Raw genomic sequence first — 25,355 nt, forward strand, 5'->3', positions numbered from 1 at the left:
TGCTGGGTTGGGGCTCCACCGCCAGTAGGAGGCGTGCAGGAGGCAGCCGATAGATGATTCTCACCACTGATGTTTCTCTCCCTCTCCCTTCCTCTCTGAAATGAAAATAGGTTTTTTTAAAAAAATACATGATCACATTAATAGGTACAGAAATAAAAAGCAGTTCACAAAAATCCATACCCTTAAAAAGTCAACACACATTCATGATAAAACTAAACTAGGAGTGGAAAGTAACCTCTTTAAAGTGAGGAAGATCATCTGCAAAAGAACATACAACTAACATCATACTTCATGGTGAAAGTCTGAATACCTTGCCCTAAGCTTGCCCTAAGAAAGTTCCCTGATCCATGAATGCGATTTAGCTTTACAAAATTTTCTTTGTTAAATATATTCTTATGTATTTTATTTTTGATGCGATTATACATAGAATTTTAAAAAATTTTCACTTTTAGATTGTTTATGTCTAGTGTAGAAAAATGGAATTGATTTTTTTGATTATTGATCTTGTACCCTGGAAACTTGCTCAACTCATTGATTTTTATTTTATTTATTTTTTTTTTTTAGTGGATTTCTTAGAATTTTCTGTGGTCAATTTTACTAGTTTCACTCATTTCTCTCCAATCTGGATAGTCTTATTTCCTTTTCTTGGCTAGTGTGGACATCCTTTTAGGAATTCTAGAACTTACTGATAGGTTATGCATTGTTTCTCTTATTGTATTGTAAAATTGCGCTATCGTTTCATCTTTTTTAAAAAAATATATATTTTATTGATTTTTTACAGAGAGGAAGGGAGAGAGATAGAGAGCTAGAAACGTCAGTGAGAGAGAAAAATTGACCAGCTGCATCTTGCACACCCCCTACTGGGGATGTGCCCGCAACCAATGTACATGCCCTTGACCGGAATCGAACCTGGGACCTTTCAGTCCGCAGACCGATGCTCTACCACTGAGCCAAACCGGTTTTGACTCGCTTCATCTTTTAACTTTCATTTTTACCTCAATTGTGATGAAAATAGGGTCCCTTTAATGTGCACTCAAGAAATTGGCTGAGAAACTTTTCAGGCGTGGGTAAAGCTGGCAGGTAATGGCCATGGCATATTGAACATTTAAATATGAGTATTGAGCACCACATTTGGATTTTTCAGATGATTTTACTGTTGTGCATTGCTTCATATGTTTACATATTTAAATGTTTTCTATTGTAAAATATTATTCTCATAAGAACTGCATGGGTGTAATAGTGAATTAAATCCCAGTTTAAACCCAGTTCATAGCATTCACCAGTTCTTTGACCTTTAGCCAATTCCCTCCTCTGAATCTGTGAACCGAGATCTAAAGTGGGAACAACAGCCTTAGCAAGAGCCTATTACAGAGGCAACAGTGAATAAAATGTTAATTGCTTCAGGGGATACAAAAATATATCTAAGTATGTGCCCTTAAGGAACTAACATTCTTTGCCCATCTTTGTTTTATGGTCTAGTATCATGTAAGATGTTAGTCTCCCCACTGTTTTGCTCGCTGTCTTATTGATCAGAAAGTTTGAGGTAAATTAATTCTCAGTTGGATGAACTCACTTCCCCAGTCCTTGTCTGAAGTTTTGCTCCCGAGTCTCTGATACAGAATCAGACAGATAAGTAGGTCAGCCTTTGCCAGACTTACTGTGTAGCATTTTATTTCTCTGAAGCTCTCACACAGCACAACCATTCTTGTCACTAACACAGACAGCTCTTTAAGGGACGGCTTCTCTGACCTCCTTGCTCCAGCTACCACTAAGCAAGGACCACTTTCCTACTACAGAATTCACTATGTCTCTTCTGAACTGCTCAGTTTATCATGTAGATTTGTGACAGATGCATAACTTCAAAGAAATAAAACTGAAAGCAACACACGAACAAGTGAGACAAACAAGCAAACAGCAAGGTGGTTACCAGAGGGAAGAGGGCGGGGGGTAGTGAAAGGTAAAGTGGGTCGAATAGATGGTGACAGAAGATTTGACTTCAGGGGGACACACAATGCAATAAATATGCAGACGATGCATCATGGGATTGTACACTTGAAACCTATGTAATTGTATTAACCAAATGTCACCCCAGTAAATTTAACTTAAAAAGAAAATGTTGAGTATACAAAAATGTTTGATTCTCCTTAATTACAAGAACAATGTTTTTACTATCTTAAAAACCAACAAAAGCCTTTTTATGAGTATATTCACACAGAAAAAATATTAACAATCTGACTAGTTTTGAAACAGTGTTGTCACGCCATCGCTTACAGCATAACCCAATAGTCATTGAGCCATTGTGTGCCTTCCCAACTTATAGTACTTTTAAGGCACAAGTATCACGTAAATCATAGTCACTCTCTAATATAAAGCTATTTTAAAATACTCCAATTGAATATAATTGTTACCCACAAAGAAATGTCATCAAAATGGACCCACCTGCAGCCTGGGTATAGACTGAGGACCCTGAACATGGTTCCTCAGCTTCCCTGACTTTACTTTCTTGATGTGCCTCATTAGCGCAAGGGAAATAACTACTCAGGACTGAGCAACATAGGGGGTCAGTTAAGGCTAGTCAAGACACTAATATCCTTATCAATCAATACAAGGTGTCAGAGTTGTTCAAGCCACTAGATAAAAAATAGATATACCAGTCCTTTCTGAGGCCTTACAAATAAGGGTGTCTGATGGGGGAGTTGGTGCATTCTTATACCAGGTGTACCGGTTAATAATGCGGGTTTTGTAATCAAAGAAAGCATGATAATTTCAAGAGAAACATTAAAAGTGCTTTCTAAAAATATATGTATTTTATTGACTTTTTTACAGAGAGGAAAGGAGAGGGATAGAGAGTTAGAAACATCAATGTGAGAGAAACATTGATCAGCTGCCTCTTGCACACCCCTACTGGGGATGTGCCCACAACCAATGTACATGCCCTTGACTGGAATCGAACCTGGTACCCTTCAATCTGCAGGCTGACGCTCTATCCACTGAGCCAAACCGGTTACATGCAAAAGTTACTAGAGGCCCAGTGCACAAATTTGTGCACGGGTGGGGTCCGGCAGGCCCAGCCCCAATTTGGGTGGATTGGGACCTTGCCTGTTGGGAGGAGGAGATGGTGGGAGGTTGGCTGACTAGCCAGCCCTGATCAGGGCCCAATCAGAGCTGGGCTGGCTGAGAGGAGGGGCCATGGGTGATTGGCCAGTGTGCTTCCCCCCTAATTAGGGTTGGGGATTGAGGGAAGTTGCTGTGGGTGGTGAGCAGGCTGTCCCCTCCCCCAAATGGGGAGGGTGGTGCCGATCAGGGGCCAGCAGCCTTGGGGAGGGGCCGTGGGTGGTTGGCTGGCTGTCCCTGACCCTGATGGGGTTGGGGGGGAGGGTGATCTGGGGTGGGCCTGGGCAGGGGTAGGGGAGGGCTTCAGGAGGTTGGCTGCTTCAGGAGGTTGGCTGGCTTGCCCTGCCTCCTCTTGGGGTGGGGTGGCAATTAGGGGCAGGGCTGCCCAGGGGAGGGGCTGTGGGCCTATTGTGGTAGGGTGAGCAGATCAGGTGTCGGGCTGCAGGGGGGGTGAGGGATAGGGTAGAGGCGGAGGGGAGAGAAAGCATTTCCCTGGCCTGATAGGACTCTCCCACCCACATTGATCAAGGGTGGGCTGGTCTGGGGGAGGGGCCGCAGGAGATTGGCAGGTCAGCCCCACCCCCTGATTGGGCCAGTTTGCTGGCCATAGTGAGTGTCATAGTGACCAGTCGTTCTGGCCTTCCAGTCACTGGCTTTTTATATATAGTATATAGATTATTGTCCTTGTTGCTCCCTTTATTCTATTAATGTGGTATTACACTGATTGATTTTTGTATGTTGAACCATCCCTGTATTCCTGATATAAATTTTAGTTTGTCTTGGTGTATAATCTGTCTTCATCTGGTTTGGAAGCAAGGTGACACTGGTCTTATAGAATAAATTAGAAAGTGTTACTTCCTTTTTTTTTTTTTTTTAAGAATTTAAGGAGAACTGGTGTAAATATTTTGATAGATTTCACTGGTGAACCCATCTGGTTCTGGACTTTCTTTGTTGGGAGAATTTTTATTATTGATCCAATCTCTTTTAATTGTTATAGGTCTGCTTAGATTTTTTTTTTATTTCTTCACTCAGTTTTGGTAATTTGTTCATTTTTAGGAATTTGCTTATTTCATATAGAGTATCTAATTTGTTGGCAATAAAGCTTATTTTTTATGAATAAATTTATTTATGGTTCAGTCATCCAAAATACAATGCAATTGATCTAATATTTATAAAACTTGAAATGTCATGCTTTCTTACATTTACTTTTCTAAAGCAAAATGTATACAAAATTCCACAAGATATTTAAGCAAAATCTCTCCCCAATACTCAGGAACCAAATTTTCTGATAGGAGTGTTACTGGTATAAACTTTATTTATAAAAAGCATGAACTTCATTTGTCTTTTGATTAAAATGAATGCTTTCCCACATAAAATGAAGCCTTTTTCTACCCAGGAACTGGGATGATAAGAGTATGGACTCCTGAGCCAGACTGCCTGCATTAAAACCCTGCTCTGCCACTTACTTGCTATATATAATCTTGGGGTTAACCTCTCCAATTCTGTTTCCTCCTCTGTAAAAAGAATAGAACTTAACTTCACAAGGTTGCTGTGAGGATTCAGTGCATTCAAACATGCAAAAACTAGGTCCCCCGTTCATAATAACCATTCAATAATTATTAGCAAATATTTTTCATATGGTGGTCATTAATTGGGGTTAAAATAAAGAGCATCTAGACATCTCAATGGAGAGACTAAAAGTAAAGTCTAGGCAGCAGTGTTGGATAAAGGATACAAGGAAGAGCCATATTTTCCTCTAGATTTATAAGACTCTGGACTGGAAGGAGTGTTTGGCAAATGTTCTGTCATTAGAAAAGAAATGGTTCTCTTTATTAGTATCCAGGAGAGGAGGTTCTATTGACTAAAAAACTACATCAGAGAGGCCCTCTAGTGGGACAGAAAAGTCAAAGGAACTGTTCTAGTGACTCGTAAAAGAAAGGAAGGCCTCCAGAGAGTGAAGTGAGTCTGGCTCCACTGTGGGCACAGGGAACCAGAGAGTGGATAACAGTGTTCCAAGGAATGATCACAAGTACACGGACAGGTGCTTCCTTTGAAATCACAGGTCTAAGCCTCCACAAGAAGGGATGTGTACTGATATGTTTCTGCTTTTGAAACTTTTGTTTCTTATACCTTTTCCTCTTTCCTCCCTTCCTCTAAATATGTAAATATACTCCACAGCTGACCTTCCTTGTCAGGAAAATAATTGAATTCATATTCATAATACAATACGTTTATGAAATATTAATGTATTTGTCACTATCACTATTATTTTCTTAGCAGCCACAAAAGTGAAATAACTACAGGATTTTTTGTTTGGGGAAAGAGAAGTACTCAGTTCGGTTCCTTGGTTTCTAGAAACAATGTGGAAACATTGCGTGAGCATTCAAAATAGCTAAAAAAAGGTTTGTTTTAATAAAGAAAGCAACTAAAATAAAGGTTACCCTGATATAAAATGCAAAAACACATTAGCCATAACATTGTATTTTAAAATATGGACATTTAGATTATACTCATTTATATTAGGATATAAATTAATGACTTATACCTTAAAGGATTTATCATAAAATGTTACTGCCCAGTGCATTTTTGCAAACAATAAGCAATTCACTGAGAGTATTAACATCCACATATGTAATTAGAGTTTACAAATGTACAAAACTTTGGGTAATAAACACTTTAAACTTATTTTCAAACATTCAATAGTCCCATTCCCCCCAAACTGATTACAAAGAAGCACAACTGGATAAAAACATCTTTTATAAAAGAAAACAAATTCATATAATTAAATACTTGTTAGGTGAAAGAACATTATAGGTTATATAACATTTCTTTTCTCGACATAAACTTGCATATCTTAAATTTAATGCAGAACGCCATGTTTCAATTCCAATCTGAGAATATCGTAACATGTACTTCTTGGTGAATCTAAATATAACAGGATGAATATTTAAGTATATTCCAATGATCATATCAAAAGTTTTTATTTGGTCATTATTACTTTAACTTTTTAGTGTTTTTCTTTATTGTAGAAATAAAATCCATAACCAAAGCACATATATTACAGCTATTTCTGAAAACAAACAAATAAACAGAACACTAAATAGCATACTCTTTAGTATATGATTAAAGAGTGGTATGGTTAAACAAGGAAATGAATAAAAATTACTACAACTCATGTATGATAAAGTTACAATGAAAAAGTTACACATTTTATCTGGTCTATTTGCACTGTAATAAAAGAAATCTGAATAATGTGAATAAAATGTGCTTGATTATTAAGAAATTAAATTTCCAATTAACATTGGGTTGTGTTTAGGAGCAATATGTTTGTTCTTGTATTTTATATGAGGAAGATATTTTCATAACCTACCAGTTATACTTTTGATTTACTAAGAAATGAAAGTATATGATTCCGGTTCATCCTCCCTTTTAAAAAATATCTTCACTTTGAGATCAGGCACTTTGTGCCCAGGAATGTGTCACTGCAAATTTCCTAAAAATGTATCCATTGAGAGTAGGATAAATGTACCAAATTCATAAAAGAGGATATCTTCATTTAGTAACCAAAGCACTAAATTATAATTTTACAGTCACAACGCAAGCCCCAGCTCTTCCTAGGCACAATGGAGCAACCTGAAAAGAAACAAAAAGACATGTGTAAGTAAAAATGTTGGTAATACTAGACTAGCTGGTGAAACATGGAAATAGTCCATACCCCTTGGCCAAAGGCTGCTGCCCCAGACCTACCGCTGGCCTGGTCCCCCGACCCCCTCAAACCTCCTCCCGATGTGAAACTTTCGTAGACATTCCACATCACTTGGGTACATCACATGATTATGTATTATTCACTTCTCTTTAAAGGTGATTTTTTTCTTTTATTAATTGAGATATAATTGACATATAATATTATATTATATTAGTTGCAGGTGTACAACATAATTATTCAATATATATAGAAATATATGTGTGTGTGTATATATATATATATATATATATATATGAAAAGGTGTTCTTATAACTGAGGAATTGTCCTACATGAAGTACGATGTTTTGGGCAAAATGATATACAATATGGATGTGAGGAAATGCTGATATTGTGAGAAAATGCTGAATACTTAAAAGCAACTTTATGAACAATATATCTAGAGGGGCCCTGTAGGAGAAGGATTATATCAGAGAACACACAAAATACACTGCATGCCTGGAATCTGCTTACTCCAAAAATAACAGTAACTTCCCATATAATGACTGCTTTCTGTATCCATGGCCGAAAAGTCTAAACCCATTCTACTGATTTTCATTCAACTTCCTAGTAGTGGAAACAAACCTGATGAATGAACTCTGTGACAGTGAGATAGAGGTGTGAATGCTAGGTGGAGGAATATAAACTACTTATAGGTAAGGAACTGCTCTTAAATTTTTCACTTTATTGTCCTTTTAAAAAATGTTTTTATTTTATTATTATTACTATTTTTTGTTTTTATTGATTTCAGAGATAAAGGAAGGAAAAGGGACAAACAAACATCAATGAGAGAGAAACATTGATTGGCTGCCTCTCGCATACTTACCACAGGAGATCGAGCCCACAACTTGGGCATGTGCCCTGACCAGGAATCGAACTAGCAAACTCTTGGTGTATGGGTTGATGCTCAATCAATAAGCCACAACAGCCAGGCTGTCTTTTTTTTTTTAATGTATCCTAAATACTAGAAAATTAATAGTGGAAACGAAAATGTGGAAAGAATAGTTGTCAAAGAACTACTTTGAGAATAGTAAGAATCTATGCATTTGACCTAAGAAAGATAAAACGTTAGCATTTGGGAAAGAGTGACTAGTATAAAGAACTAATATAAAGTGTTTGTATCAATTAGTGGATTTTAAGAATACAACAGACTTCAATTGTAAGAGAATTCTCAGTTATTCTCCATCTGAATCAGTTGTTTTGATCGCTATTATATCTCCTTGAACAAATAATCTATTTTAAAACCATATCCACTTACAGTATTCTAGGAGTGACTTCTAAGTTGTTAAAATCAAAGCATCTGTTTGTAATTAGCAGTTTTTCTCAAAACAACCAAGACACTAAATCTCTACACTGTGAATGGTACATGTTGTCATGACAACCAGCTAGCAAGTTTAGCTTGGAGAATTTATTAAATACAATGCAGGCACCTCCTGCTTTGGGTCAAGGCTGGTGGTAGGGTGGGGACAGCTTAAGATTTTGTAACCTCATTTCATTCCCCGTACAAATTTCTTCTCGTCCATTTGTGGGAACTGAGTGAAACATTTATTATTCAGATACTATGGTTATAAGTTCACACCTAGGTGCTGTGGAATAGTGATAGAGGAGGCATGCACATAAAATAGCTATGCAGTTATAGATGATTAATTTTGATACAGAATGATTCAGCATAAAGTATTAATTATCTGCAGTAACAAGCCTCAAGTGCTGGCCAATAGATTTCCTTATAACTGGCCCAAGGGTTTAAATCAAATATGTTCCAGAGAAAGAGATTCTTCTCTCGCATTTTGGGTTTCATGGTTATCATTCACACTACTTCTGCCAAGGCGAAAGGCTGATGGGAGGTAATCACATAATTTCCAATGAGATCCTTTAGCTCTAACTCAAACCTTCTCTTCTGCCCTAACCCAATTTACCCTGTTCCCATTTACTGCCAGGTGAACTTTTTATTATTGTATCACTCTCTTGGTTAAAAGTCTCCACTGACTTCTCATGCCCAGACTCTTCAGCTTGACTCTCATGGGCCTCCATCCTGACCCCAACCTTCCTCTTCAGAAAGAACTCCTATTCTTCTCAGCCAGCCACGCTTCCTCAATAGAGCCCATTATTTCTGTTTGGTGGTATTTCTTTCATGTTTTCTCACACAATTTCTCCTTCCTTTCTACTTTCTGAGTTGGATCCATTAAGGTATAGCTTAAATTAAGGTGACCAGACATCCCGATTTTTAACAATTTGTCCCGAGTCCCATGGCGTTTTTAAAAAGTCCCGATCAAATTGTTAAAAATGGGGATGTCCCGCCAAAAGCGGGACGTCTGGTCACCTTAGCTTAAATTCAACTTCTTTCTCACTGAAGCCCTCTCAAAAACCACTTTCTTTTTTCTCTTTGGTTTTCTATAATTACTCACTGCCTATACCATGGGACTCCTCATCTCACCACTCTACATTGTGGGCTCTCTGTACACATGCAGACCTTACCCACCTAAGTAATTAAGTTCTATGACAGCCCGATTCTCATAAGTTTGTTGTTGTTTTTTAAATATATTTTATTGATTTTTTACAGAGAGGAAGGGAGAGAGATAGAGAGCTAGAAACGTCAATGAGAGAGAAACATCGACCAGCTGCCTCTTGCACACCCCCCACTGGGGTTGTGCCCGCAACCAATGTACATGCCCTTGACCGGAATCGAACCCGGGCCCTTTCAGTCCACAGACCGACGCTCTACCGCTGAGCCAAACAGGTTTCGGCATAAGTTTTGTTTTCTTAACAGTACTTATCATTGCTTCTTGTAAAAAAAACTTTGGCTCAATTAACCATATGCATGTCTTTTATGTACCAGATACTGAATTGGGGCACAAAATTCTTGATTCTGTTCTTGGTGACGATGGGGGAAAAAAAAAAAAAAAGATCTCAAAAGACCATTCCAGACCATTCCTGGAAGTGCTAGGCTCTCCCAGAAACAAACACGTTTGGAACTCTTGCTATAATTTGCAGGTCAAGTGTCTTACTTGTTCATGTAATTTAGGATTACCATCTTAACTAATTAGGTTATGACCAGCCATTTAGTCTTCTCCTAAAGGTCAGTGGCTTGAGTATTTAAACATTATTGGTCATGTATGGGTAAGCGGCTCAGATTTTTCCGACTACCCTCTTTGTTTTCCACAATCTCCCCTCCCTCTCTCTTTCCCATAGCCTGACAGTGGTGCTGTCAGCTCTAGCAATGCTAGAACATCTCACCAATTCCCAGCAAGCAAATGGTGGCATACCAACTAACAATAATTTGTCTGAGTAGTATTAACTTATAGTTTAAAGGTCATTTCGGATTTTAATTATGTTATAAAATTAATGAGTCCTTCTTGTTTTTTATATTTAATTAAGTGACGACTTTATCACGTTCAGGCTATATATTTTGATACTCTTTTGTCTGGAGATCATAAGCCTCCAAAAAAATTGAGGGGATCTGTTTTACTGAAAGAATTGTTTTAACAAAAACAGAGTAAGTGCACAAGGGTTTCCTTTTCTCTGCATCCTCACCAACTCTGTTATTTGCTGACTTTCTGATAATAGCCATTCTGACTAGTGCAAAGTGGTTCGCATTGTGATTTTGATTTGCATTTGCCTGATGATTAGTGATGATGAGCATTTTTCATGTCTGTTGGCTATCTGTATGTCTTCTTTGGAGAAGTGTCTTTTCATGTCCTCTGCCCATTTTTCATTGGATTGTTTGTTTTTTGTTATTGAGTTGTATGAGTTACTTATATATTTTGGATATCAACCTTTATCAAATACATTATGGTGCACTGTTTGTGAGACTGCAAACTGATGTAGGCCATATGGAAACAATATGAAGATTCCTCAAAAAACTAAAAATAGATATATCATATCACTTCTGGATAATTATAAAGAAAAACCAAGAACACTAATTTGAAAAGTTAGATGCAGCTTTATGTTTGTTGCAGCATTATTTACAACAACCAAGATATGAAGGCAACCTAAAGTGTCTGTTGATAGATGAATGGATAAGGAAGATGTATACACTTTACATGGTGTGACAGATGATTACTAGAATTAGTGTGGTGACCACATTGCAAGGTCAAATCACTATATTGTATACCTGAAACTAATAGAACCAATATAAGACTCTATACCAACTATAATTAAATAAAAAAATTAAAAAACAACAGAGTAAGTGGAATAATGAAAGATGAAATGACATACCTGAGTCCACTCATTTGTTTGGGGATCATAAGCCTCCACTGTATTAAGGTAAGTTTGTCCATCATACCCTCCAACAGCATATAATTTATCTCCAAGTAAACACACCCCCACCGCATCTCTGCTGATGCTCATAGATGCCACTGCAGTCCACATATCTGTTTTGGGATCATATCTGAAAGAAAATTTTAGAAATGGAGCTGACATTGTCCTCACAATATTTTATGTAAAAATGATTTTGTTCTTTAAGCCTATCTTTTTGTCTTATTATCTGCTATACAAAATGCATTTGTACATAGTTTAGAGAATAGAGTATCCTTTCCTAAAAACTTTTAACTTGGTCTAAACAAGCTTCCAAAGAACATGGCATCCATGAAAGAGAAACATAAAAGAACAAAAGGACAGTTGCAGTACTGAGGAAGAAATCACTAAGAAACTGTTAAAAAATAATATGAAGTGATATGAAAAAATAGCAAAGTTTCAAAACATATAGCAGAGAACTGAAATGCATAAATATGTCACAATATATATTTATATACTGTATAAGAGGTCTCTAGAACCATAAGAAATGCAAAAAATTCACTGTTAATAACTTATTCTTGAATTGACCCCCTTAAAAATCAAATTTCTCCCTTGCAGGGCATATGCCCCAAGTTGGGAACTACTGCTCTAGCCCCTAATTAATTATCTCTGAAATTCACTGAGCTCCTTTTTTTTTTTATTTTTATCAGTTACAGTGTCTAGTACAAAAAAATGGTATGCAATAAACATTTTTCCTATGATTCAATTAATAAATTATATAATCAATTCTAAGGTAAAGTTGAAGCAGGCAGTTATAAAACAAGAATCTGAGGAGGTGGTTAGGGTGCAGACTGAGATGGCAGAGCAGACAACCCAATATTTACAAAGCTCCTAAGGAAAATCGCATGTGGTGGATGCTCAATAAAGAATTATAAATTTTTCTGAAAGTGTCTGAGGCATATGGCATTCTTTTGTATTCCTAGTTTTCCTGCACAAGAAATTACCTCTCCACACAGTCTGAGAGTCTGGAGGTCAAGTTGGAAGCGGGAGCATCGTGCCCTCCGATAGCATACAGCAATCCATTCCAGGTGGTTACGCCTACTCCCCCTCTCCTTTTAGACATTTGTGCACAGAGTGTCCACTTATTAGTATGAGGATCAAAACATTCTACTGACTTGAGACAAGAACTTCCATCCCGACCACCAACTGCATAAAGTCTGTAAAAAGAACAAACAGAATGATAAGTAAGAAACAGTGCTACCCTTAAGTCAAAAAGGTTATTCTTATGGTATTTCTATTAACTTAAGGTGCCACTGAATATAAGATACACTGTCAATTTATGTACCATTAGAAAAATGACATGTTACCAATTAAATGACATATGTATATATCTGGATATATCAGATATCACTAACTATACATATAAAAGAACACCAAACTCACATGACAGCAACTGTTTCACAGCTGCCATCTTGCCGCCCTTGGCTGTAAAATGCTCCGTATTTTTAGAGACGTTAAATGTCTTAGGATATAGAAAATATGGTATATAAATGCTGCCTTGGTCAACTTTAATTCATTTTCAATTAAGATACAGTACTAATTTGAAAGTCTTTTACTCTAAATACGTAGAAAATGTTTTATTTATTTTTATTTTTTAAATATACTTTTATTGATTTTAGAGAGGAAGGAAGAGGGAGAGACAGATAGAAACATCAATGATGACAGAGAGTCATTGATTGGCTGTCTCCTGCATGACCCCACTTGGGATGGAGCCCACAACCCTGGGTATGTGCCCTTGACAGGAATCGAACCTGGGACGCTTCAGTCCACAGGCTGTTCTATCCACAGAGACAAACCGGGTAGGGCTCAAATGTTTTAAATATTCGAACTTTTTAATATTTTTTATTAGGCACAAACTCTTCTTGTACTTATTATTTACTTGTAATTCTTCATATTATTTTTCTATTGCTTTTTAAGAGTATGGCCTGACCAGGTGGCTCAGTTGGTTGGAGCATCATCCCATGTGCCAAAAGTTTGCAGGTTTGATCACTAGTTGGGGCATGTATGAGGCAACCAGTCCATGTTTCTCTTTCACATTTATGTTTCTCTGTCTCTCTCCCCCCACCTTCCTTTCTCTCTCAAATCAATAAAAAACATAACCTTGGGTGAGGATTAAAAACAAAAGAAGAGTAATAAATTCAGCTCATTGCTACTATTAAAGGTCATGCATTTTTAACTTATAGAGGCCTTAACATTTAACTAGATTTTTATTTTCAAGAAATAATATTTGAACTGTACCAAGTTTCTGCCCATTAAAATTCTAAGTATTTACATTTGGATAATACACGTATTTTAAAGACAGATTTCATAATTTTAATCCATAATTTAAAGTTCACTATGCCACTCAATCTAGTTTTTAAATAAGATGATCCTATTTTAAACAGCAACATAAGGTTGTAGTAATTGTTACAAGTTCTAAATTTAAGCTATATTATAATACGGAAATTTCAATTTATTTGAAACTTTAATCTGTTAAAATTTGTAATCTGTGAAGTACTACTTTTTTTGTGTCACTGCTCTTAATATTAAACTATTCTAATCTTTAACCAGTAGTTGATAGAATAATTATCTAAATATTTATCACAGAATATTAGAAGAATCACTAAGTAGAAAATATCAACTATTAAAAATACATGTACACACACACACACACACACACACACACAGTACAAGAGGCTTCAAGGCACCTTACCCTCCTCACAATGAATTCATGGATCTTTACTGTGAAAAGGGCTGTAATCAACTCTGAGTCCAGACTCTGTGGGTTTGAATCCTGGTTCTGTCACTTAACACTTACCAGTTGTGACTGTGGACAAGTTATTTAACTTCCACCTGCCTAATCTCATCATCCGTATAATTTAGAAGCCCTGCCTCAGAGGATTATTAATGATCATTTTAAAATTATTTTGAACAGTATTTTACATATGGTAAATAATGTATACATGTTTGAGAGGATAATGAAGTCTGTCTCTATTTGCATTCTTTTAGAAAATAATGTTTTTAGGAAACATTAAGTGTATAAACAACATTTATACTATGCTAATATTAAGGGCTAAGTTGTATTGGTAACACTTTGTGAAGAATCATTCTTTCAAGCAATGGTCTTCAAACTATATGCTAAGAATAGGATTCTGTGGAGGACTTGAGGGTGTCCCCAAAATAGTTCATTTGAAATTTAAGTTTTAAAAAATAGTTTTAATTTTCAAAAATATCACCTGGCTTAATTAAGTGCAAGATTCAGAACTCATCTTTCTTTCCCATGACAGTAAAAATATATATAGTATGTCAAATTGTGACAGTCTTATACTAAATATTTTAAAATGTAAGATTTAGGCCTTTCCTGACTTTTAAAATTAGGTCTTCCGTAACTTTTAAAATTATGATCAAGAATGCCGATGGTTGACCCTGGATGGATAGGGCATATACAAGAAGCAACTCTCTCCCTCTTTTTCAAATCAATAAAAATAATTTAAAAAAAGAATGTCAATGGTTGGTAGATACTGTTTGAGATTAAACTTAGAAAAAACATAACTGAGGTTTCCTGAGATTCCAATTAAATTGCTCTAGTAGATAAAATAATTGTTATTATTTTCAGCTTATTTTTGAATCAGAATTTTCTTCATTTGAACTACCAAAACAAAACAAATAATCTGGGTGTTCTTAAAAACAGCCTTTTAGTCTTCTACACTAAAATGTATAATAAATAAATATTATAAACTTGACCTTATAATACATTTAAAATAAGCTTAGTGTAAATTTGAACCTCCATTTGTCTTAAGTAATGAGGTTTTAGTAAGATTTTATTTGAGAGATTCTACTACCAAAAATATTTGTCAGCCAGTGGCTTAAAAGTAGCCAAGCAACTGAAAGTCTAAATAAAGCTTCTTTCTGTCAAACATGATAGAATGGAAAACTTAACACTTTGAAAAAAATTTAAAAAAAAATATTTTATTGATTTTTTACAAAGAGGAAGGGAGAGGGATAGAGAGCTAGAAACATCGATGAGAGAGAAATATCGACAAGCTGCCTTCTGCACACTCCCTACCAGGGATGTGCCCGCAACCGATGTACATGCCCTTGACCGGGAATCGAACCCGGGACCCTTCAGTCTGTAGACTGATGCTCTATCCACTAAGCCAAACCAGTTTCAGCAACACTTTGAAATTTTTAAGATACAGATTGAAACTCATAAGACATCGAAACAGTTCTTTCCTAAAGAAACAACTATATTTTGCATTAGGAAGCACTGCAAAATAAATTAAAATAACAAAACAGTAGTTTATCTAAGTTTTTCATTTTATAGATTAAACCTTAATCAAGAAAGAAATTAAAATGCAAAAATAATTGAGGCATAGAGAAATGATTTATTCTTTTGTTTTAAAATTATTTTTATTTTATGTTAAATCTTTATTATTGAAAGCGTTATATATGTTCCTATTTTCTCCCCCATTTTTCCCTCCAGGCTGCCAATTTTTTATTAAATTTATTGGGGTGACATTGGTCAGCGTGAACATATAGGTTTCAGGAGTGGGTTTCTATGCTACAAAATCTGTATGTTGCACTGTGTGCCCACCACCTAATGCCAAATCTTCTCCTGTCACCTTATATTAGGACCTTCTTCTCTCCCCACCCCCTTTCCTTTGGCAACCACCACACTGCTGTTTGTGTTCCTGAGTTTCAGTTTTATATCCTACACTAGAGGCCTGAAATTCGTGCAAGAGTAGGCCTTCCTTCGGCTGGCTGCTGGCACCGGCTTCCCGCCGGCACCCGGGACCCAGGCTTTTCTCTGGCCACCAGCAGGCACCCGTCTGTTCTAATTAGCATATTACACTTTTATTATTATAGATATGAGTGAAATCATATGGCTCTTTACTTTTTCTGACTGACTTGTGTGATTTGTTTAAATCACAAAGGAGTGATAAAGATGCATAATTTATTTTTTCAATCAACTGCATACTTTTTTTGAAAACTAAAAATATAGTTTCTATTTTTCCAGATTCTGAATATATACTGAAAATGGACACCAACAAAATAGTTAAAACAGCCCAGACAGAGTGGCTCAGTGGTTGAGATCATGGTTCGATTCCCCATCAGGGCATATGCCCAGGTTGAGGACTTGATCCCTGGTAGGACACATGCAGGAAGCAGCTGATCAATGATTCTATCTCATCACTGATATTTCTCTCTCTCTCTCTTCCTCTCCCTTTCTGTCTAAAATTAATAAAAAGTATATTAAAAAAATAGTTAAAACATTGCAACTTTGATAAAGCAAGTTAGAAAAACACTGGTTTAGGAATGAGCACACACTGTTGTTGGGGTGAGTGAAGCACTACTGCATCTGAAAGACAGCAAGGCTTCTTCACTGAGGGTGCATTCAACTTACCGTTGAAATATTTATGTCAGAACTTTTATAAAAGAGGCTATTTAAATAATTTGTTTCCAACACTCAAAATATTTCCCTTTTGTGATTTAGTTATGTATATTCTTAAATTGGACATGATATACTATATAATAAAAGGCTAATATACAAATTAACCAACCAGTAGAACAATCAGTTGCTATTACACGCACTGACCACCAGGAGGCAGATGCGCAATGCAGGAGCTGCCCCTTGGTGGTCAGTACGCTCCACAGGAAGAACGCTGCTCAGCCAGAAGCTGGTCTCATGGATGGTCACACAGTGGTGGTGGTGGGAGCCTCTCCCGCCTCTGCAGCATTCTGACATCCACTGAGGGCTCTGGGCTGCCAGAGGGTGCAGGCCAGGCTGAGGGACCCCCCTGAGTGCACACATTTCATGTACCGGGCCTCTACTAGCTTAATAAATTTAGTTTATTGTTTTAAAGAGAACTAAATATTTTCTTACTTGCCACTGAGTACTGCCACACCTACTGTGCTCCTGGGAGTGGACATAGTGGCAACAAAATTCCACTGGCGCGCCTGAGGGTCCCATCTTTCCACTGTATTCAGATAGCTCCAGCCGTCATGCCCTCCAACTGCATACATGGGACCTTCCAATACAGCCACACCTACAAGACCAGAATGACATAAATATCACGTTTTAATTGAAATGTAAGTACAATGAATCTTAAACATGCAAATTTAAGCAAAAATTTATGATGTAGACATCTGGTTTACTCACAGCTTTTCTTGGTAGACAGGTGGGTGAGTGAAGGGGAGAAACTGCACTATAGCTCTGGTCTTAAAAGTTTTATGCCGAAACCGGTTTGGCTCAGCGGAAAAGTTTTAGAGCGCCTGTGGCTCAGTGGGTAGAGCGTCAGCCTGCGGACCATAGAATCCTTCCAGGTTTGATTCTGGTCAAGGGCACATACCTTGGTTGCAGGATCCGCCCAGGCACAGGCCCTGGTCAAGGCGTGGGCAGGAGGCAACCAATCAATGTTTCTCTCTCTGTCTTTCCCTCTCTCTTCCACTCTACCTAAAAATCAATGGAAGAATATCCTCAGATGAGGAGTAACAAAAATAAATAAATAAATGTCTAAAAATATATTTTAAAAAGTTTTAGAGGCAGTATTTTGAGGACCAACAGTGAATTATTAAATGCAAAAACAGAAAGTCTCATCATTGCCTTCTCTGTGCTTCTTTAAAATTTTCTGGGTTTTACTCATTTGTGTTTAATAAATAGAACACAATAATGCTAAAGATGTTTAAATAAGCATTTCAATTAGGTTAGATAATACTAATTGTGAACACAAAATACACATGTCAAAAGGTGGCTCATCAGCCCATCATGCTACACTAAAATATTCATGCTTTCATTTGTATTAGTTGCACATGTACATTTTTGTACATGCTTGTTTTCTCTGCTCCTACCCCTCAGATGAGAGAGAGCACGTGAAGAAATGCGTGGCGACCCCTTCTGACTCTGCAGCTGCCACAATTCTGGTCTTGCTCTGCCTGGTACAGAATGTAAACATGCCGAGGAGGCCTACTTCCACTTAGGAACAAATCCGCAGTGATCCTCACCAAGGCCATGCCTATGTGTAGACATAGGAGGCATGACACTCCAAGTTTTTGTTTTGGGGTTGTAGCATTCCACAGTATTCAAAGTCTTCAGGCCATCTCTTCCTCCAACCACGTACAGTTTGTCATCTAACACGGCAACACCAAACTGCAGTCTCCTCCCGTTCATATTTGCTACAGGAGTCCACATATTGGTACGGAGATCATACTTCTCAATGCTTGTTGCTCCTTAATGGTAATACATAAAGTTATGTAAATAAAAATTTCACCATGATTGAGTATTTTATGACATTATACAGATAAAAGTATAATTATGAGCAACGACAATAATACTTTTATTTTATTCGAGTAAGCCCCTGCATGATCTGGCCCCAGCTTATATCTCTGACCCTGTCTGCTAATATTCTCCAGGGCATTCACCAGGGCATACAGCTCCTACTATTTATTCTCCAGGGCATATATTACGCTCTGGTATTAAAAGATCAAGTAAAAGAAAATTGTCAAAGAAGGTCGAGAAGCATTAGCTAGAAGTGGGAGGAAAACCAGGGTAGTTTAGTGTCATGGAAATCTAAGGAAAAAAAGTTTATAGCAGGGAGGACTGTGAACAGTACCAAATGCTACTGAGAAGGTCAAGTAAGATGAAAACTAAACAGCATTACTGGTGACTTTAAGGAGAGTCCTTTGTTTGAGTGGTTAAGAGGATTGGGAGGTGAGGAAATGGAGACAGTGAACACAGATGATTCTTTGAAGACGTTTGGCTATAAAGGGGAGAAGAGAAAGACAGAAACTACGAGCTGGGTCGAAGGAGATTTTGTCTTGCTTTGCTTTTAAAATTGGAAAAACCTGAGTTTGTTTCTAAGGTAATGGGAAGGATGTAGTTATGCGGAGAGAAGCTGAAGATACAGGAGATGACGGGATCCTGAGAGGCAGGGAAGGGTAATATCAGAGCACAGGTGAGGGGCTGGTGTCACAGGGGGAGCAAGAGGACACACATTCCATTGCAACCAGGGAGGACAGCAGCACAAGTATGGATCATGTTCTTTGGGAACAAGTGTGGGAAGTTTATGAAGTAACTATCTGATGGTGTCTATATTTTTGTAAGAATTGGAGGAGTCAAAGAACTCATGCTCTATTTACGAAGTGAGACCAGTGGAGTTGAGGGGGGGAAAAACCCACCCTCAGGTACAAAGTTTAGTTAGTGTCTACTTTACTCCCCTCTTTTACGCTTTTAAGATAACATGCAATCAGTGCTATTCTTATAGGGTACCAGCCAGGACAAACATTTATCCTAACGAATTTATTGCAATTAGGTCATCAGAGCACCAATATTATTGATAATCCCCTAAAATTTAGAAATAGTTTTATTATATATGTTATAAAATTTTCTCATTATTGTAGTTTTCATTATTTTTTTTTTTACTCTATAAAAATTTTAGGTTATTTTAAATAAATACCAAGTCGTTTTCCATCTCTATATTTTCACAGGGCGATAAAGTAGATTCCCTTGTACATAGTACCTGTTCAAAAATACCTTTGAATTTGAATAGTCTTTTTTCCCCCAAAAAATTTTCATCTGAGGATATTTTCCAATTAATTTTATTTATTTATTTATTTATTTATTTATTTATTTATTTATTTTTCCTTTTTCCCCCCCAATTAATTTTTAAAGAGAGAGGGAAAGACAGAGAGAAATATTGAAGTGAGAGAAACACGTTGATTGGTTGCCTCCTGCACATGCCCTGAACCAGGGCCTGGGCCAGGGAAAGCCTGCAATTGAGGTACATGCCCTTGACCGAAATCAAATCCAGGACCCTTCGGTACACATGCTGATGCTCTATCCACTGAGCCAAACCGATTAGGGCTGAATAGTCTTTCTTTGTAATTTTCAGCTATAAGATTTTACTCATACACTCAGATTATTTTATATAATGGTATACTTGATGCATCTCTTTAAATTTGATCTTAAAACTATTCCTTCGTTAATGTATTTTCCTTGCTAATGGATTTAAGAAATACTTATTTCATTTTGATTTTAACTTATTTTTTATATCTAGTTGGTAACAAAAATTCTTTTGCTAATATTAAACATAATCTTACATAAAGTCTTAAAACACTATCTGAAACATATATCTTAAATATATATATATCTTAAAGCATAAGAAAGCCCTAACAACTGCAAAATTCTACATGAAAGTTTAGAACTTCCCTAATTTATATGGAAGAATTAACTTTTAAAAATAGGCACAAATATAACATTTTCCTAGTGGCTACTTAGAACCATTCTCAGTTTATTTGTTGGACTCTATACTAAACAGACACATTACAGACCAAGAACCCAATGATCAACTAACGTGATCAGCTTTTCTTTGTTAAGAATAAGGTAAGGCCCAGGAATACAGCTTGCATAGGATTGAAGGTCAGAGTGTTATTAAGAAAAACTCAGATATAATATTTGTCAAGCCTCAAGGGCCAGATTACAGTAAGCCTTGAAATCTAGAAAGAGAAATTTACACTTTTTGTGGTAAGAAATGAAAATTGCTGGAGCTTTTGAGCAGGAAAATGGCATGTTAATAGAAGAGTTAACGAAGCAGAGAGTACTTTTAAAGTTCTCTCTCCATATCTTTATCTACAGAAGAGGCTAATGATAACATTCAGCTCTGAAAGTTGCTATGAAGATAAAATGATATAGAATAATGCCTGGCACACATGAACAACATAAAATAATATGGCCAAAATTTGTGGGCTTACAGGAGGCTGGCTGGAATTAGAAAGATAGCAATGGAAATATGGAAGAATAAGACCCATTTGGAAAAAGTCACTTGGTGACTGGGGGCAAGGGGTGGCAGTAGATATATATTGTTTTCTCTGGGTACTTAGATTTTGAGTCCCATTCTCACGCTTGGGGAATTTTACACGGTATGTATAAGCCTTGATGACAGGCAGGAACCCATTTCCCAGAAAGCTAAAAGACAGATATACAATACATTGTCTTTGCCATTGGAAGTTTAGGACTAAAGACTGAGCTAAATGTAGTCAAATGGATGCTTGCATCTGGGATTTAAAATTGAAAGCAGGATTTATAAAGAAGGGACAGTGGATATAGCTCCTGCCTATTTCTCAAAAGCTTTCCAATAAATGTCTATTTCCTTAAATAAATAGACATTAGAGTTGGTGTCCACTGAGGAACACTGAACTATGAATCCAACTTTTCAAGTCTGGGAGACACAGAGAAGATTTGAATACACAAAGTTTAAGGTGAAAGTTGAACATAAAACATTTTATACAAGCTAAAATTATGAGAATAAAATGAAGTTAGAGAGCATCTATACTAATAAAAAAAGAAACATGAAAATTAACCATCACTCTGCTACATCCATAAGCCATGCCCACCAGCCAATTAGGAGCAACTATGCAAATTAACTCAACCAAGATGGCGGCCAGCCATGGGGCTGGAGCAAGCAGTAGGCTAGGGTTTCCACGGCAATGGAGGAAGCCAAGCTTCCCACCCTGGCCTCCGTTCAAGGCTACAAAGTTTCAATTATAGAAGATAAATAAATCCAACAAAAATGGTGGAAGCCATGGAGCTGGAGTTGAGCAGGAGGCTTGGATTGATGGAGGAAGCCAAGCTTCCTGCCCTGGCTGGTCCTGGTCTCCACTCAAGACTACAAAGTTTCAATTATACAAGATAAATAAATCCTAGATACTTGCTTCAGCTGGCCCTGGCCTCCACTCAAGGAAAAAAGGAGGGGCTGGGACCTTGGGTGGCGGGTGTGTGTGTGTGTGTGTGTGTTGATCTGGCCAGGATGGGATGACAGGGGCTGTTGGGAATAAGCAGACCAGCAGGGGGGCCAGTTGAGGGTGATCAGGATAGCGGGGGGGGGGGGGGGGGGGGGGGGGGGGGAGGGGGGCAGTTGGGGGTGAGCAGGCCAGTGGGGAGAGAGGGTGGGGGTGAGCAGGCCAGCAATGGGGGCAGTTGGTGATGAGCAGGCTGGCATGGGGGGACAGTTGGGGATGATTTGGCTGGTGGGGGGCATTTGGGGGCGAGCAGGCCGGCAGGCAGAGTGGTTAGGGGCAATCAAGCAGGCAGGCAGGTAAGCGGCTGGAGCCAGCAGTCTCGGGTTGTGAGAGGGATGTCTGACTGCTGGTTTAGGCCTGATCCCTGTAAACCAGCAGTAGGACATTCTTCGAGGGGTCCCATATTGGAGAGGGTGCAGGCTGGGCTGAGGAACACCCCCACCCCCCGTGCACGAATTTCGTGCACCAGGCCCCTAGTAATTAATAAAGAGATAACAGGTAAAGGCTTGAAAAGGAGAGGGAAAGGTGGAGGGGAGCTAGCAGTGCTAGGAATATATATATATATATATATATATATATATATATATATATATATATATATACTTTTAAAAAATATATCTTTATTGATTTCAGAGAGAAAGGGAAGGAAGAGATAAAAACATCAATAATGAGAATCATTGATTGGCTGCCTCCTGCATGCCACACACTGGGGATTGAGTCCACAACCCAGGCATGTGCCCTTGACTGGAATTGAACCTAGGAACCTTCAGTCTGCAGGCTGATGCTCTATCCACTGAGAAAAAAACCAACTAGGGCAGAGTAGATATTTAATACCCAGTATTTGAAGACTGATTATGTGGACTGTAGAGCTCTACAAAAATTTTCAAATATTTATACTATAACTCTAATTGGTTATCTTACTTTATGTACTTCTATACTATGTAATCATCACACCTCTATTTAGAACTTAATCATCTGTACATATATAGCACTTTGCTATATGTTATATGGAATAATACCTATATATTTGGATCTATATCTATCTTTGCTTCCATAAACCTAAAAGTTAAATAACAATATGAAACTTTCTATCAGAGCTCATATTTTTGTATTTCTTAGAGATGTTACATAGAAGAGAAACCTTTAGACATGATTAATGCATCAAGTGTGTTAGCCGCCATACAAGTAATTCAAGAGGTGGCAAAGGGCAACCTTCATTAGATGTTGTTTATGTGCAAGGCACTTATAGGCTCTGGGAATGTATTAGCGAACACAACAATCCTTGGTGTTCTGGAGCTTACCTGGGGAGAAGAGGTAGACAGACCATAAACAAATGTATCAGCTGCTATGAAGAAACATGAAGCAGACTAAAGAGATAGAAAGTGGTAAGCAAAGTATTAGAAAGTGATGGGTAAGAGGTTGTACTGAGTGCTCAATGCTCAATGCTCCCCTTTGGTAAACTGACATTTGAAAGGAGATCTGAGTGAGTAATTTCTGTTAGATATCCCAGTTTCAAGGCACAGAGCATCCATGACAGGGAATAGCTAATGCAGTAATCCCGACATGGGATAATGTTAGCTGGACAAGGAGGCCAATGGGACTGGGCAGAAGGAGGGAGGGAAGAAGTAGAATGAGCTGAGACCAGAGAGGTAACCATAGTCAGAGACTGTATTGCCAGGGGATTACAGATGGTCAGAATTCAGAGGAAGAGATTAATGTGTACTGCAAGATAATAAAGAGAAAGCTCCTAGCACAATATCCGGCACCGGGGAGGCAGTATACATGGTGTTTATCTATCACTATCACTATCACTATCACTATCACTATTAATAACAACTGTTGCAAGGATGATCCAAAGAATTCCCAGATGTTCTTGTGCCAGATTTCCCAAATGTTTGTTTTACTATATTTTCTTTCTATGTATGTATGTTTCCCCCCCGAACTGTATAAGGGTAAATTGCAGAAATGATGCCCCTGTACCTCTAAATACATCAGTATATCTTCCTCAAAACAAGAAATTCTCTTACAAAACCATAAAACAATCACCAAAATCTGGAAATTAACATTTATATAATACTGTTATCTAATCAAAGACCTTATTTGGACTTTGTCATTTGTCCCAGTTATGTCCTTTATAGCAAAAGAAAATCCAAGATGATGATGCATTATATGCATATATAGGTGTCATGTCTCCTTAGAGCTAGCTGACCCTACACATCTCTCATAATTTGAAACAATTCCTAAACCTCTTCTATATTTTTTGACATGGTTATTTTGGAATACTAGCGACAGACAAGTTATTTTGTAGCATGCCCCTCAATATGAATTTGTTTGTCTTTTCCTTATGAACAAATTCAAATTATATACTTTTTGCAAGAATACCATATAGGTGCAGCTGAGTTCTTCTCTACACATCTTATAAAATGCACATGCTGCTGGTTAGTCTCATTACTGGTAATATGACCTTTGGTTACTTGGTTAAGGTGTGTGTCAGGTCTGTCCACTGTAAAGAGACTATTTTACCTTTTGTAACTAATAAGAGACTAAATATCTTGTTCTTAAACTTTCACCTACTAGTCTCAGCATCCAATGATGACTTTTGACTGAATTAGTTATTATCGTGGTTGCCATGTGGTGTTTTTCTAATCCCATCTTGGCTTTCACATTGATCAGTTGGCATTCCATTATAAGGAGGAGCTTTCCCTTTACCCTTTTTTATGTGAATCAGTGTGGTCATGAACACTCATGATTTAATAGTTTGTAATCTTTTCATTACATTATATATTTTTGATGCTGAAATTATCCTAGCTTGGACAGTGGTAACCCCTAGAAACTGTTCTTTGATCTGTCTCCATCATTCTTTGAGCACTTCTTACTTTCTGGTTCTACAAGATGTTCTAGGTTTATTTTGTACTTTTCCTACCCCAATGTTAGAGCCAGCCATTTTCCCAAAGAGATCCTTGCCATATTTATTACTAATACAAATTCATTTTTCCACAAATAAAAGATTGTTTAATACCTTTTGTTGAATCCATTCCTCCAACAGCAAATAATGTACCAACAGTTGACTTCCTAGGTTTTGTCCGAGGACTTTGTAACATGGGTCGTCTCTCTGGTAATAAATGATACTTCATTGCTTCCATAATTAGTTTCTGACATTCTATATCATCCCGAAAAAGTGCATTATTTTCCATGTCTGCCAGGAACTAGAAAAAAAAAAAAAAAAGAGTTATATGTAAACTGAATGACCAAAAAAATAGGAAGGGTAAAAGAATAAACTATATAGTTCACAAATGGAAATGATCTCACTTTTAAAAAATCCAAGTATGGACACCTATTTTTAAGAGATAAACACTATTAAGATTTGAAAGCATACCATGTATACCTCACAGTTTTGTTTTGTTTTTCAATGAAATTTAGAATGTGAATCTTT

General features: G+C 37.3%; 1 protein-coding gene across 2 annotated transcripts in view; it reads right to left on the minus strand.

The window, feature by feature from the left end:
• Positions 1–4,217: 4,217 nt before the first annotated feature.
• Positions 4,218–25,355, minus strand: part of KLHL5 (kelch like family member 5) — a 61,451-nt gene continuing 40,313 nt past the window's right edge. For both annotated transcript variants that reach the window (XM_084900866.1, XM_084900865.1), the window contains 6 exons: positions 24,942–25,128; positions 18,131–18,355; positions 17,013–17,175; positions 12,094–12,306; positions 11,072–11,243; positions 4,218–6,747 (listed from right to left, as the gene is read on the minus strand). In XM_084900866.1, coding sequence (XP_084756992.1) covers positions 6,691–6,747; positions 11,072–11,243; positions 12,094–12,306; positions 17,013–17,175; positions 18,131–18,355; positions 24,942–25,128 — 1,017 coding nt within the window. In that variant the 3' untranslated portion in view covers positions 4,218–6,690. The remainder of the gene's footprint in view (positions 6,748–11,071; positions 11,244–12,093; positions 12,307–17,012; positions 17,176–18,130; positions 18,356–24,941; positions 25,129–25,355) is intronic.

This window comes from Pipistrellus hanaki (assembly GCF_964339955.1).
Source record: "Pipistrellus hanaki genome assembly, chromosome: 1".
Classification (NCBI taxonomy): Eukaryota; Metazoa; Chordata; class Mammalia; order Chiroptera; family Vespertilionidae; genus Pipistrellus; species Pipistrellus hanaki.